The sequence below is a fragment of the Anolis sagrei genome, chromosome X, assembly GCF_037176765.1.
Source record: "Anolis sagrei isolate rAnoSag1 chromosome X, rAnoSag1.mat, whole genome shotgun sequence".
Classification (NCBI taxonomy): Eukaryota; Metazoa; Chordata; class Lepidosauria; order Squamata; family Dactyloidae; genus Anolis; species Anolis sagrei.
In genome coordinates this window covers 12,311,253-12,327,003 of record NC_090034.1, presented here as the reverse complement: position 1 = coordinate 12,327,003, position 15,751 = coordinate 12,311,253, and the positions used below count along the sequence as shown (strand labels likewise).

The window sequence follows — 15,751 nt, the reverse complement described above, 5'->3', positions numbered from 1 at the left end:
TCTGTTTTCCCCAAACTTCACCAGGGTTCACATTTGGGTATATTGAGTATTCGTGCCAAGTTTGGTCCAGATCCATCATTGTTTGAGTCCACAGTGCTCTCTGGATGTAGGTGAACTACAACCCCCAAACTCAAGGTCAATGCCCACCAAACCCTCCCAGTATTTTCTGTTGGTCATGGGTGTTCTGGGTGCCAAGTTTGGTTCAATTCCAATGTTGGTGGAGTTCAGAATGCTCTTTGATTTAATGTGAACTATAAATCGCAGCAACGACAACTCCCAAATGACAATATCAATTCCCCCCAACTCCACCAGTATTCAAATTTGGGTGCATCGGGTGTTTGTACCAAATTTGGTCCTGTGAAGGAAAATACATCCTGCATATCGGATATTTACATTACGATTCATAACAGTAGCAAAATTACAGTTATGAAGTAGCAACGAAAATAATATTATGCTTGGGGGTCACCACAACATGAGGAACTGTAGTAAGGGGTCGCGGCATTAGGAAGGTTGAGAACCACTGGTTTCCCTTCTGCCAGCTTCCTTGCTCCTTTCGGTGCCCAGAAACTGTGCAGTGTACAATTAGTTCAGTTGCGAGCACCTGCTTTCAGAACCGAATTTGCCTCCTGAGACCTGAATATGTATGTTCATGTTTATTTGCTTAAGCTGAAAATGCCAGGCTATGTTTGGCATCTGCTTCAGCCGGGCAACACCCGCTGTCGCTGTGCCAAAGCCTCCCTTTATTTGTGTGCGAGACAAAAGCGTTACCTGCTCCATCTTCTTCTTCTCCTCTTCGGCTTTCCGGCGCTCCTCTTCCTTCCTCTGAAAGCAGATTCCCAGAGTTAGAGAAGCAAGGATGGGTTTTATTGTTGTTGTTGTTGTTGTTGTTGTTGTTGTTGTTGTTGTTATTATTATATAGCTAAAACCATGCCCAAACCCAAACCCTTGCCCTGGACAATTTGGTGGTGGTCATTGTTGTTGTTATGCTAAAACAATATACAAACCTGGGTTGTTGTAGGTTTTTCCGGGCTATATGGCCATGTTCTGGAGGCAATTTGTTCTGGAGGCAAACATGGCCATATAGCCCGGAAAAACCTACAACAACCCAGTGATTCCGGCCATGAAAGCCTTCGACAATACAATATACAAACCCAAACCTTGCTCCTTGCTCCTAACAATTTGGTGGTAAACGTAATTCATCTTCATCATAATCATATCATCATCATCATCATCATCATCATCATCACCACCATCACCATCACCATACAGCTAAAATCATGTCCTGGACAATTTGGTAGTGGACATTATTGTTGTTGTTGTTATTGCTGTTGTTATTATGCTAAAACAATATCCAAACCCGAACCTTGATCCCTGCTCCTGACAATTTGGTGGTAAACATAATTCATCATCATCATCATCATCATCATCATCATCATAATATCATCACCACCATCACCACCACCAACATACAGCTAAAAACATACCTGAACCCTTGCCCTGGACAATTTGGTGGTGGACATTATTGTTGTTGCTATTATGGTAAACAATATCCAAACCCGAACCTTGATCCTTGCTCCAGACAATTTGGTGGTAAATGTAATTCTTCATCATAATCATCATAATCATCATCATATCATCATCACCATACAGCTAAAATCATACCCAAACCTGAACCGTAATCCTTGCCCTGGGCAATTTGCTGGTGGACATTATTATTATTATTATTATTATTATTATTATTATTATTATATACACAACAAGACTGGTACACAGGAAACAAGATCACTATGCTGGCTTTTGAATTGGATCACACATTGGACACTTCCCGAGCATCTAGGACTGTGTGATGTATCAGCGAATAATGTGTGCAAATCCAAGCAGGGTGGCCTTTTGTCAGCGTGATTGTTTTTAAGTGCAGGCCAAGGTCTTTACGCACTGCATCCAGTGTGCCAATCACCATTGGGACCACCTTGACTGGCTTGTGCCAGAGTCTTTGCAGTTTGATCTTTAAATCCTCATATCGTGGCAGCTTTACCAGTTGCTTCTCATTAATCCTGCTGTTGCCTGGGATTGCAACATCGATGATCCATACTTTTTTCCCACGATCATGGGATCAGGAGTATTGTGCTCCAAAACTCTGAAATTGGAAGTCCCAGAGTGGTTTGATGTATTGATTTTCCATAATTTTTTTCAGGCTTGTGATCCCACCAGTTCTTTGCCACAGGCAGATGGTATTTGTGGCACAAGTTCCAATTAATCATCTGAGCAACGGTGTTATGCCTCTGCTTGTAGTCCGTCTGCGTGATCTTCTTGCAGCAGCTGAGGATGTGAGCCATTGTTTTGTCTGCTTCCTTGCAGATGATGATGATGGTGATGATGATGATAATGATGATGAAGCTAAAACAATATGCAAACCCGGACCTTGACCCTTGATCCAGACAATTTGGTGGTAAACATAATTCATCATCACCATCACCATCACCATCATAATCATAACATTATCATCATAATATCATCATACAGCTAAAATCGTACCCGAACCCTAATTCTAACCTTTGCCCTGGACAATTTGGTGGTGGGCATCATCATCATCATCATCATCATCATCATCATCATCATCATCATATTGCTAAAATCATAACCAAACCCTGATTTGTACAATTTGATGGTTGATATTGTTGTTGTGTTGTTGTTGCTGTTACCACACAACTTAAGCCCTACACAGGCTAAATGGTAAAATGGAATTAAACCATTAGCAGCATTAAACCAATGTAAGCAGATATCTTGAAAGACAACATTATGATCAAAAGAAAATTAAATAAAACTATGTTTGTGATGGTGGTGGGACTGCCCATATGGGGAGATACAGTCTATCTGAATAACAACAACAACATTTTTTTAATTTAATAACCTGTAGACCCGGTGTAGGTTGAGCAGCCATGGAAACCCATTGGGTGAGTCACATTCTCTCAGCATCCAAAGGATGCCATCACCTATAGGTTTGCCAGAAGTAAACTTGAAGGCACATAACAAGAACACCCGAGATAGAATGGTCTGAAGGCACCAGGTTCTGTTGGATCTGAGATGCTAAGCAGGGCCAGCCCTGGTCAGTACCTGGATGGGAGACCACTGACCAATATCAGGTGTCATAGGTTGCATTTCAGAGGAAGAAATGGTCAGAGCCACCTCTGCAGACTCATTGTTCAAGGAAACCCAATGGTTGGGATGGGGAAAGGTGGTAGGGATTCTGGGAGTGGCAGTCCCAAAAGATGAACCTCTTCCAAATTCATAAAGACCACCCAATGAATATCACGTGCCCTAGGCTCTATCTGGAAGGAAGGAAGGAATAAAAAGGAAGGGAATGGAGTGAAAGGAAAGGGGAAGGAGAAGGAGAAAGGAAAGAAGAAAAGGGGATGGAAGTAAGCAGAGAGAAGGGAGGAGGAAGGAAGGGGAAGGGTGGGGAAAAGGAAGGGAGGGAAGAGGGGAATGAAACGAAGGAGAAAGGGGGGAAGGAGATGGGTGAGAGAAAGGGAAAAGAAGGAAGGGAAGGGGAAGGAGGGACAGAAGGAAGGGGAAGGGTGAGAGGAGGGAAGGGGAGAGAAGGAAGGGAAAGGAAAAAAGGAAGGAAGGAAGGAAGGAAGGAAGGAAGGAGGGAGGGAGGGAGGGAGGGAGGGAGGGAGGGAGGGAAGGAAGGAAGGAAGGAAGGAAGGAAGGAAAAGGAAGGGTGGGAGAAAGGAAGGAAACAAGGAGGTAGAGAAGGGGAAGGATGGGAGAAAAAAGGGAAAGAAGGAAGGAAGGGGAAAGAAGGGAGGAAGGAAGGAAGCAAGGAGGGAAGGGGAAGGGTGGGAGAAAGAAGGGGAAAGGAAGAGGGAAGAGGAAGGAAGGAAGGGGAGAAGGAAGGGAGAAAGGAAGGAAGGAGGGAAGGAGGAGGAGGGGAGAAAGGAAGAAAGTGGAAGGGGAGAAAGAAGGGGAAGGAAAGAAGGGAAAGGAATGAAGGAAGAAGGGAAGGGGAAACAGAAGGGAAATGGGAAGGAAGGAAGGGGATGGATGGGAAGGAAGGGGAAGGGTGGGAGAAAGGAGATTAAAGGAAAAGGGGAAGGAAGGAGGGAGGGATGGATGAAAGGAGAAAAAAGGGGAGGGAAGGAAAAGGAAGGAAGAAGGAAAGGAAGGGGGAATAAAGCGGAAGGGGAAGCAGAGGGAAGAGGGGAAGGAAGAAAGAAAATGAGTGGGAGAAAGGAAGGAAGGAAGGAAGGAAGGAAGGAAGGAAGGAAGGAAGGAAGGGGCCAAAGCCTATGAATTCCTGGGGCCATCATAAACCAACAATGCACCCTCAAGAGAGCCTCACATCACCCTTTTTGGAAGGATGACAACTCCCAGCAGACACAGCCCAGGGTCAGGAAAGCCTTGGAAGCCAATGAACCACCACCTACCCAACTCCCTACTAGGGATAGCAAAGCCCTCCTCCCAGTAGGTCTGGGTTATCCTCTATATACCCTCAAGATATCCCTTGCAAACCTCATCTGCAGCATCCACTTGGAAACGGACGCTCTTCATGGTTGCCACCAGTCCCCTGGATGTTTTGTGCCAAGCAGAAAGCCCGGCAGAGGCTCCAGTTGCTGGTGTTTGCTTTTTGGTGCCGCATGAGTCACTCTTTAACCCTTGCCTTCAGCTCGTGTTGCTTGGCTGGGCCTTTCCATTGATCCCATTGTAAGGTTGCACTTGGCAAGGGATTATTCCAAAGAGATCTGCCTCTGCCTTCCTCTGAAGTTGAGAGTGTGTGACTTCACTCAGTGAGTCGAACCCTTCTCTACATTGGGGAATGAATGCAGTTTGGCACCACTATGGGGTCCTGAGAGTTGTAGTTTGGAACCCTCGGCCAGAGAAGGCGCCAGACCTTGTGAAACTACAACTCCTATGGGCCACAGCAGTTCAAGTGGGGTCAAACTGCATTCATTCTACAGTGTAGATGCACTCCTGGAATCCACCATCTGGAGACTGTAGAATGAATGCAGTTTGATATCCCTTTAACTGCTCAACGCCTGTTTCAATTATTTCTAATCTGCAGATGTTTCAAATGACTTACTTACACAAATTGCATCGTTCCAATGCATCTACTCTATCTGCGGCTGCCAAAAGTGTTCTAGGATTATTCTAGCTGGTTCTCAGTATCCACGGGTTCTATATCCAAGGATCCTGCCAATCAGGGTTTGAAAGTAATTGGGTGCAAAAAATTCCAAAAAGTAAAGCTTGATTGACTCCTCTTAAATAACCCACTTGGACATTTCATGGAAAATTTGTCCCATTCATTGAGGGTGCATCTACACTGTGGAACTAATTCAGTTTGACTCCTCTTTAACTGTCCTGGCACAATGCTATGGGGTCCTGGGAGTTGTCATTTGACAAGGTCTTGAGCCTTCTCTGCCCAAGAGTACACACTACAACTCCCAAGATCCAATGGCAGATAAAGGGGTGCCAAACTGCATTAATTCTACAGTATAGATGCACCTGAGGTCACTTTAATTCCCTTTGTTCAGGGCACTGGAACTCCATTTCTAAAGTGATGTTTGCAATGCTAGAAATTGGAGCACTCAAGCAATGTCATGGAGGGAAAGAATTCTTATTTTGGAGATACCCACGTTGCTATAATGCTGACTATAGAGCTTCCACAATCTTCCTTCTGACATAGCCACATGCTGGTTAGGTAATTCTGGGAGATACAGTCCACCAAAGTAACATTCCCAAGCTCTGGACACCACTTCTCCCTCCAACATCCACCCTCCATGGCCTCCATTTTCCCTCCAAATCCGTTCCATATCTCTGGGTGCGTCCACAATGTCGAATCAATGCAGATTGACACTGCTTTAACTGCCTTGGCTCAATGCTATGGAATTGTGAGAGTTATAGTTTCACAAAGTCTCAAGCCAAAGAGTGCTGGTGCCTCACCAAACTACCAATTCCTAGGAGACATGGCAGTCCAAGTGGGGCCAAACTGCATTAATTCCACAGTGTGGATGCATCCTCTTGTCTTCCCCTCCCAGACCTTTGGACACATCCCTGCATGAAAGCAAGTCTTTATATTAAAAAAATGTTTTTATTGTCAGGAACAAAGGACACAGGAGTTGCCAAAGAGTATGGGAGGGTGATAAGACATATGCAAGGGATTTTCTGTGGGAAAAGGATCCAAAGAGGAGGAAGATGGGGATATTTGGATCTCTCCATGGGTATGATGGTTTTATCCATGGATCTGGTGCATTTGTCCATGGATATTGGTGGTTTGTCCATTAATATATTTGTCCATGGATATGGTGGATTTGCCCATAGATCGGATGGATTTATCTACGAATATGGCTGATTTGTCCATGGATATGGTGCATTTGTCTATGGATCTGATGCTGCCGCCCATATTTGTCCATGGATCTGGTGGATTTGTCCATGAGGATGATGGCTCTGATGGATGTATCCATGCATCCATGGATGTGGCTGATTTTGTCCATGGATAGGGTGCATTTCTTCAAGGATCTGGATGGATTTGTCCACAAATTTGCTTGACTTCTTCGGAGTCAGGCATGGGGAAGATCTGGAAATTTAGGGATTTTCGCACCATTTGGATTCCAGAGTGCAAAATATTTCCCTTTGCTTCTCTTCTATCCATACTGAAGGGACTAGGGCTGAGATAGTAGTGGAAAATTACCAGCCAAGGCAGAGAGTTCAGACAAGGGGAAAGTTCAAAAAGGAACAAGCAGACACAGGAGGGGGAGACACAGGAGTGAGGATCGGCTGCTAAGGAAAAGCAGCGCAGGAATGCTGAGCTGCGTTGCAGTTTTGTGTGGCACTTTCCTCTGTTCACCCGGCAGGGTGATTTGATCAAATAAACCTGTTGAACGATCTTCTTGCTTGCAGTGTTTGATTGGATCCAAGGTACTCTAGAGGCTTTGGGGCCATTTGGTAATAGAGGGTCATGGCAGGGTGTCCCAACATGACCTTTCCGTCCCATCCCTTGGTCTTTCCGCCATCTTTTCCAATTGAGGCTCTTCTCAAACCAACAAGTCAAGGGAGCTCTGTCCGGCGAGGCCGTGAGGGAAACACTACCACGAAGAAGTTCCCCAAATGGGATTCTTGGCGTGTGGAGGCAGCCTTCCCGAAGCCAAAGGGGTGGCGCGGACACGGCAGGATGCTTCGCCTCACCTACCAGACAGGTAAGGCAGGTTATGGGCCCATTCTTTGAGCCAGACAAATGGCTTTTGTGAGCTCAAAGAGGATCCAGACAATGGCCCATCCTTAGTGTGTGCCATCCAGAAGAATGGCAGAAAAGCAGGGAGGGAGCACACAGGACTCTTTTGCCTTCCAATAAAGCTGATTTTTACCTTTCATTCTCAATCATTCTCCATAGATCCCATCATCCAAAGCTTTTAGTTTGCACTCTCCGTTTTGCAGGCGGAAATGCTATGGCCACTCCATTGAGACTGTCTAATGATGCCTCTGTTTAAGTTTGAAGTGGGATTTGTAGTTTGGCGAGGCACCAGCACTCTTTGGACACAAAGATGTTGGAGGGAGGACCTTTGCCAAACTACAAAGCCCAGCATTCCATTGTACGGAGTCATGGGAGCTCAAGAGGTGCCAAAGTGCATTCATTCTACAATGTAAGGATTTCAGGGGGCCAAATCTGAGACGTCAGCATGAACCCCCCTGAATGATGTCACTGCGAGATCTTTGGGGTGAGGCCACAGGTGGCAGGTGATGTCATAAAGTGCCAGTCCTGAGTCATCGGCACAGAATATGCCACACGAGTGCAAAGCAAACACACCCTATTAATACTCTACTAATGGATCAACTCACTATCCAGCGACTGAATGCATGGGTCTGCCTTAACTGGGTTTCGTCTTTGCATGGATTTCTGAAGGCACTGCTCTCACTCTGAGATTCTTCCCGCTCCTCCTTCTTCCAAGGCTGGGATTGAGACTCAATTTGACTTTGGTCAGACTTTACCTGGAATGACCTCATGTCCAGCTCTGCGTCCCACAATTCAAAGAAGACATGGACAAGATAGAAGGGGTCCATAGAAGGACAACCAAGGTCTGACACTATGAATCTCTCTGAAGATTGGCTGAAGGAACTGGGGATGGTTAGCTTGGAGAAGAGGAGGCGGAGAGGAGGGGAGATGAGTGCTCTGTTTCAATATTTGGAAGGATGTCCCATTGAGGTGGAAGGAGCAAGCTTGTCTTCTACTACTTTGGAGACTAATAGGACTCCATGGAACAACAGAGTCAAATGGAAGGAAAAGAGACTCAATCTCTAAACATTAGGAAGAAGAGTGCCACCTGGGAATCTGGTGGAGTTTCATTCTTTGGAGGTTTTTAAGCAGAGTCTGGATGGTCACCTGTCAGGAGGGCTTTGCTTGTGCCTTCCTGCCTGCCAGGAGAGATAGGATTGTGTCTTCTTACCTGGCAAAAGGGGTTGGACTGATGGCCCTTGGAGGTCCCTTACAACTCTATGAGACTGAATGGCCATATGTCAGGAGGGATTGGATTGTGCCTTTGGGAATCCCTTCCAACTGAGCTGGAATGGCCATCTGTTGAGAGGGATTGGATTGTGCCTTCCTTCCTAGCAGGAGAGGGCTGGACTAGATGGGGAGTCCCTTTCAACTATATGATTCTATGAGACTGACTAGCCATCTGTCAAGAGGGATTGGATGGTGCCTTCCTACCTGGTGAAAGGGGTTGGACTGGATGGCCATTGGAGTCCCTTACAACTCTATGAGACTGAATGGCCATCTGTCAGGAGGGATTGGATGGTGCCTTCCTACCTGGTGAAAGGGGTTGGACTGGATGGCCCTTGGGGGGTCCCTTACAACTCTATATGAGACTGAATAGCTATCTGCAGGAGGGATCGGATTGTGCCTTCCTACCTGGCAAAGGGGATTGCACTGGGTCCTTTCAAAATCTATGATTCTGAGACTGAATGACCATCTGTCAGGAGGGATTGGATTGTTCCTTCCACCTGGCAAAAGGGGTTGGACTGGATGGCCTTTGGGGGTCCCTTCCAATGATTTTGAGACTGAGTGGCTATCCTTTCTTGGGAGTCCCTTTCAACTATTTTTATGAGACTGAATGGCCATTTGTCAAGAGGGATCAGATGGTGCCTTCCTACCTGGCAAAAGGGGATGGACTGAAGTGCCCTTGGGGGTCCCTTTCAACTCTATGAGATTGAATAGTCTTCTCTCAGGAGGGATAGGATTGTGCCTTCCTACCTGGCAAAAGGGGTTGGACTGGATGGCCCTTGGAGGCCCCTTATAACTCTATTAGACTGAATGGCAATCTGTCAGGAGGGACAGGATTGTGCCTTCCTACCTGGCAAAAAAGAGGTTGGAATGGGTCCCTTCCAAATCTATGATTCTGAGATTGAATGGCCATCTGTCAAGAGGGATCAGATGGTGCCTTACTACCTGGCAAAAGGGGTTGGACTGGATGGCCTTTGGGGTTCTCTTCCAAATCTATGATTCTGAGGCTGAATGGTCAGCTGTCAAGAGGGATCAAATTGTGTCTTCCTAACTGGCAAAAGGAGTTGGACTGGGTCCCTTCCAAATGATTCTGAGACCGAATGGCCATCTGTCAGGAGGGCTGGGACTGTGCCTTCCTACGTGGCAAAAGGGATTGGACTGAGTAGCCTTTGAGGGTCCCTTCTAAATCTATGATTCTGAGAATGAGTGGCCATCTGTCAAGAAGGATTGGATGGTGTCTTCTTTCCTGGCAGGAGGGGGCCGGACTAGATGCCCCTTGGGGTCCCTTCCATGGTCCACCCTTTGTCCCACGACACCCCGCCTCCCCAGCGGCCAGACTCACCTTGAGGTACCTCCGGCGGTTGACGTAGATGTGCACCAGGCACCTGACCCTGAGGAGCGTCCGGCGCAGCCTCCGAAACCTTTGCCTGCAGGGCGGGACGGAGGTGGGAAAGGTCACCCCAAGCCTCAACAACACTTTCTCCTACCCAAGGGCGAGAAACCAGAACAAGAGACCATAACCCACCAAAGCAGACCAAGGACGGCACAAGAGACCAAAAAGAAAAGAAAAATGACACTCGGCTTTTGAGACTGGCCAGCGATGGACATCTAAAGTCATTTGGACTGCAACTCCCATCATCCCTGGTGGTAAGGGAGGATAGGAACCATAGTCCAAACAGAGTCAAGACTCCTTTTCTCAGCATAATGACTGAGATTACAAACCCTGGGAGGTGATGGGTTTTGGAGTCCCAGCCTTAACTGATGACTGTGATGGCAAGGGATGATGGGATTTGTAATCCTCCCCCCAAAAGTAGGAACTGTAGTCCAACCAGAGCCAAAACTCCTTTTCTCAGCACAATGATTGCAATTACAAACCCTGGGGGATGATGGGTGTTGGAGTCCCAGCCTTAACTGATAACTGTGATGGAAAAGGATGATGGGATTTGGAATCCTCCCCCCAAAGGTAGGAACTGTAGTCCAACCAGAGGCAAGACTCCTTTTCTCAGCACAATGATTGCAATTACAAACCCTGGGGGATGATGGGTGTTGGAGTCCCAGCCTTAACTGATGACTGTGATGGCAAGGGATGATGGGATTTATAATTCTCCCCCCAAAAATAGGAACTTTGGTCCAACCAGAGTCAAGACTCCTTTTCTCAGCACAATGATTGCAATTACAAACCCTGGGGGATAATGAGTGTTGGAGTCCTAGCCTTAACCGATGACTGTGATGACAAGGGAGGATGGGATTTGTAATACTCCACCCCAAAAGTAGGAACTGTAGTCCAACCAGAGTCAAAACTCCTTTTCTCAGCACAATGATTGCAATTACAAACCCTGGGGGATGATGGATGTTGGAGTCTCAGCCTTAACTGATGAGTGCGATGGCAAGGAATGATGGGATTTGTCCTCCTCCTCCAAAATAACTTTCTCTCAACTATGGGGATGAAGTGGGGAACTACATTCCCGGTTTCAGCACAACAATGGCAACTACAGACCCTGTCCTCCTTGGGAACGATGGGAGCTGGAGTCCCACCCCAAGCAATGACTGTGCTGTCAATGGATGATGAGCTCTGTATTCCAGAAAGTAACTTTCATGCGGGGAGGAAGGAGCTGTGGTCCACATAGTAACTCTCCCAAGCTCTAGCTAATGCTGCATTTGCTACATGGGGTATTGCTATGGCGTTGGCGGGGATGATGGGATGGTGAGTGGGGATAACCGAGTCTCACCCTGTCCCACCACCCATTTTTCATAATAATAGGTGTTGAACAAGAGTCATCTCAGCACCTGACCAGGTAGCCCCGGGCCCGGGTCTGAAGCATGATAATCCTATGTCGAAGGGTGTAGAAGCGCTTCTTGATCAGGAAGCCCCGGATGTAGCGCTGCAGCGTCACGACGGCCATTTGGACGATGCGCTCACGCTTGACCTCCAGCTCCTGGTAGACACACTCCTTCATGAAGAGCTGGATGGAATAGAAGGGGAGAAGGAACAAGGACATCCCTCCAACTACCTTGGTCCACAGAAGACCTGTACGCAACGGCCAACTCTTGAATGTGGAAAAGGAGAAAGTAGGAGGAGAATCATAGAATCCTAGAGTTGGAAGAGACCTTGTTGGCCATCCAGTCCAACCCCATTCTGCCCAGAAGCAGGACTATTGCATTTAAAGCACCCCTTGAATCCCACTGGAGCATTGCAACACACCCAAATACCTGGGAGTCACTTTGGACCGTGCTCTGACCTACAAGAAGCACTGCCTGAACATCAAGCAAAAAGTGGGTGCTAGAAACAACATCATACGAAAGCTGACTGGCACAACCTGGGAATCACAACCAGACACAGTGAAGACATCTGCCCTTGCGCTATGCTACTCTGCTGCTGAGTATGCATGCCCAGTGTGGAACACATCTCACCACACTAAAACAGTGGATGTGGCTCTTAATGAGACATGCCACATTATCACGGGGTGTCTGCGCCCCACACCACTGGAGAAATTACACTGTTTAGCCGGTATTGCACCACCTGACATCCACCGGGAAGTAGCAGCCAATAGTGAAAGGACCAAGGCAGAGACATCTCCAGCTCATCCCCTGTTTGGGTATCAGCCAGCATGTCAACGACTTAAATCAAGACATAGTTTTCTTAGATCTACAGAGACACTCGCTGGAACACCCCAGCAAGCGAGAGTCCAAAAGTGGCAGGCCCAAACCCAGCACCTCAATCCATGGGTGATACCAGATGAGAGACTCCCCCCTGGGCACACAGAAGACTGGGCGAGTTGGAAGGCGCTGAACAGACTGCGCTCTGGCACCACGAGATGCAGAGCCAACCTTAAGAAATGGGGCCACAAAGTGGAATCCTCGGCATGCGAGTGCGGAGAAGAACAAACCACTGACCACCTGCTGCAATGCAACCTGAGCCCTGCCACATGCACAATGGAGGACCTTCTTGCGGCAACACCAGAGGCACTCCAAGTGGCCAGATACTGGTCAAAGGACATTTAACCAACTACCAACTTTGCAAAATTTGTGTGTTTTTTTTCCTTTTTCTTTTTAATCTGTGTTTTTGTTTTGTTCTGTTAGAATTGTAATACAATAGTATGGTTGCTGATGACACGATAAATAAATAAATAAACCCCTTGACGGATGGCCATCCAGCCTCTGCTTAAAAGCCTCTAAAGAAGGAGCCTCCACCACACTCCGGGGCAGAGAGTTCCACTGCTGAACAGCTCTCACACTCAGGAAGTTCTTCCTGAAGTTCAGGTGGAATCTCCTTTCTTTCCTGTAGTTTGAAGCCATTGTTCCATTGCATCCTAGTCTCCAGGGCAGCAGAAAGGAAGCCTATTCCCTCCTTCCTATGACTTCCCCTCCCATCTTGATCCATGGCCCTCATCATGTCTCCTCTCAGCCTTCTCTTCTTCAGGCTAAACATGCCCAGCTCTTGAAACCGCTCCTCATAGGGCTTGTTCTCTAGATCCTTGATCTTCTGAGTCACCCTCCTCTGGACACATTCCAGCATAGAGTCAACATCTCCCTTAAATGGTGGTGCCCAGATTTGGACACAGTGTGGAATACAGGATCTAGATACTAGATCCCATTGGCTTTTTTGACATTGAAGGAGAAGAAAAAGAGAAGAGGAGGAGAAGGATGAAAGGTGAAAGGGGAGAAGAAGAAGAGGAGGAGAAAGAAGAAGAAAAGGAGGAGAAAGAGGAGGAGGAGGAGAAAAAAGAAGAGAACGAAGAAGAGGAGAAAGAAGTAGACAACAAGGTGAGGGGGAGGAGAAGAAGGAGAAAAGCGAGAAGGAGGAGACAAACGTGTATATTGAGGAAAAGAAGAGGAGGAAGAAAGGAGAAGAATACAAAAAAGGGGAAGGAGAAGGAAGGATGAGGAAGAGAAGAAGAAGGAAAAGAGGAAGAAGGTGGTGGAAGAGGAAGGGAAAATTAAGAAAATAAAAAGTGAAGGAGAACTAGAAGGAGGAGAAATAGGAGAAGATACAAAGGTTGTGGAGGAGAAAAGATGGAGAACAATAACAAGAAGAAAGGAGGAGGAAGGGAAGGAGAAAATAAGGTGAAGGAAGACAAGGAAGAGGAGAAAGGGAGGGAAGCAGAGAAGAAGGAAGATGAGGAGAAAGAAGGGAAGGCAGATGAAAAAGAGTAAAAGAAGATAAAAAGGTAAAGAAAGAGGAGAAAAAAAGAGAAGGGCAGATGAAGAGAAGAACAAAAAAAGAAAGGGGAGAAGAAGGAAGGAAGGGGTAGAAGAGAGGAAAGAGAGTAGGGAAGGTGGTGAGAAGGTTCTCTTCTGAGGCTCTTGGGGTCTGGATGGACTGAGACGAGATGAGAGGAGCAGGAGGACTACTGAATATACAACAGGAAGGTGAAGAACCCATGAAATCCGCCATTACAGCCAGAAGCCCCAGGAATGGCCCCCACAACCCCAGGAAGATGGGTCTGTCCTACCTTGGTGGTCCCGATGCTGTACATATCTGGGGTGACAGCACACAGCTTCTTCAGGACCCCAACACAGTTCCACCCGTCGGCGACCATGCCGGACTTGATGTCCACAAGACAGCGATACCTGGAGGGACACAGAGGGGGTCTCCTGACATGAGGCAGTCTGAGTTTGGACCTCCATCTTCATTTTATGGTAAGCTTTGGCTGGACGTTGGCCATAGACTTCTGTAGAAGGACCCAGAAATGCTAGAATCCTTACCTCAGGCAAAGCTGGGCTTAACTTTGGACTTAGCTTGGGAAAAGCTGAGCTTAATATTGGATTTAGCTTGGGCAAAGCTGAGCTTAATATTGAACTTAGCTCAAAGTTGGTCTTAATATTGGACTTATCTCAAAGTTGGTCTTGACATTAGATTTAGCTCAAAGTTGAGCTTAATATTGGATTTAGCTCAAAGTTGGGCTTAACGTTGGATTTAGTTCAGAAAAAGATGAGCTTAATATTGGATTTAACTTGGGCAAAGCTGAGCTTAATATTGAATTTAGCTAAGACAAATTTGGTCTTAATATTGGACTTAGCTCAAAGTTGGCCTTAACATGAGATTTAGCTCAAAGTTGAGATTAATATTGGATTTAGCTCAAAGTTGGACTCAATGTTGGGGTTAGTTCACAAAAAGATGAGCTGAATATTGGACTTAACTCAGACAAAGTTGGGTAGCATTAGATTTAGCTCAAAGTTAGCTTCAGTTTAGACAAAGTTAGTCTTAACATTGGCTTCAGCTCGAAGTTGAGATTAATATTGGATGTACCTCAACGTTGGACTTAATGTTGGGTTTAGTTCAAAAATATGAGCTTAATATCGGACTTAAGTCAGACAAAGTTGGATAGTATTAGATTTAGCTCAAAGTTGGATTTAGTTCAGGCAAAGTTGGTCTTAACATTGGATTTACGTCAAAGTTGAGCTTAATATTGAATTTACCTCAACGTTGGGCTTAAAGTTGGGCTTAGTTCAGACAAAGATGAGCTTAATATTGGACTTAATTCAGGCAAAGCTGGATGGCATTAGATTTGGCTCAAAGTTAGATTTAGTTCAGGCAAAGTTGGTCTTGACATTGGATTTAGTTCAAAGTTGAGATTAATATTGGATTTACCTCAACATTGGGCTTAAAATTGGATTTAGTTCAGAAAAATATGAGCTTAATATTGGACTTAACTTAGACGAAGTTGGATAGCATTAGATTTAGCTCAAAGTTAGCTTTAGTTTAGACAAAGTTGGTCTAAACATTGGATTTAGCTCGAAGTTGAGATTATTATTGGATTTAGCTCAAAGTTGGGTTTAACATTGGATCTGGTTCAGAAAATATGAGCTTAATATTGGACTTAAGTCAGAAAAAGTTGGATAGTATTAGATTTAGCTCAAAGTTAGATTTGAGCTAAAATTAGTCTTAACATTGGATTTAGTTTGGGCAAAGCTGGGCTTAACGACAGACTTAGCCTGGTCACACATTGTCATTTAAATGCAGACCCCTCCAACCTTCTTCTTTTCCTGCTCCAGAATCATTGTTATACCTCTCAATGAAGATCTGGAAAGGAATGCGCACTGGAAATCCCAATTTCCGGATCCGGATGGTCTCCAGGATGCCCGAGTGCCGCAATTGGCTGCTGACGACGTCCGACTCAAAAAGCCCTGGCTCCTGGATAAGAAACAAACACCAAAGGAGAGCTGTTCAGTAGGTGGCAATTTGGTACACCTTCCACCATTTCAGGGACGGAAACCAAATACTCCTCTGCCTTCCCACTTTCCCCAGATGCT

At 46.1% G+C, this 15,751-nt stretch overlaps 1 protein-coding gene across 1 annotated transcript in view; it reads right to left on the bottom strand.

Moving 5' to 3' along the window:
* The window catches only part of LOC137097955 (unconventional myosin-XV-like), an 84,438-nt gene that overhangs the window by 35,912 nt on the left and 32,775 nt on the right, over positions 1 to 15,751 (bottom strand). Inside the window, exons 21-24 of the mRNA XM_067473444.1 lie at positions 15,508 to 15,632; positions 13,951 to 14,068; positions 11,285 to 11,460; positions 9,840 to 9,924 (exon numbers count right to left, since the gene is read on the bottom strand). Coding sequence (XP_067329545.1) covers positions 9,840 to 9,924; positions 11,285 to 11,460; positions 13,951 to 14,068; positions 15,508 to 15,632 — 504 coding nt within the window. The remainder of the gene's footprint in view (positions 1 to 9,839; positions 9,925 to 11,284; positions 11,461 to 13,950; positions 14,069 to 15,507; positions 15,633 to 15,751) is intronic.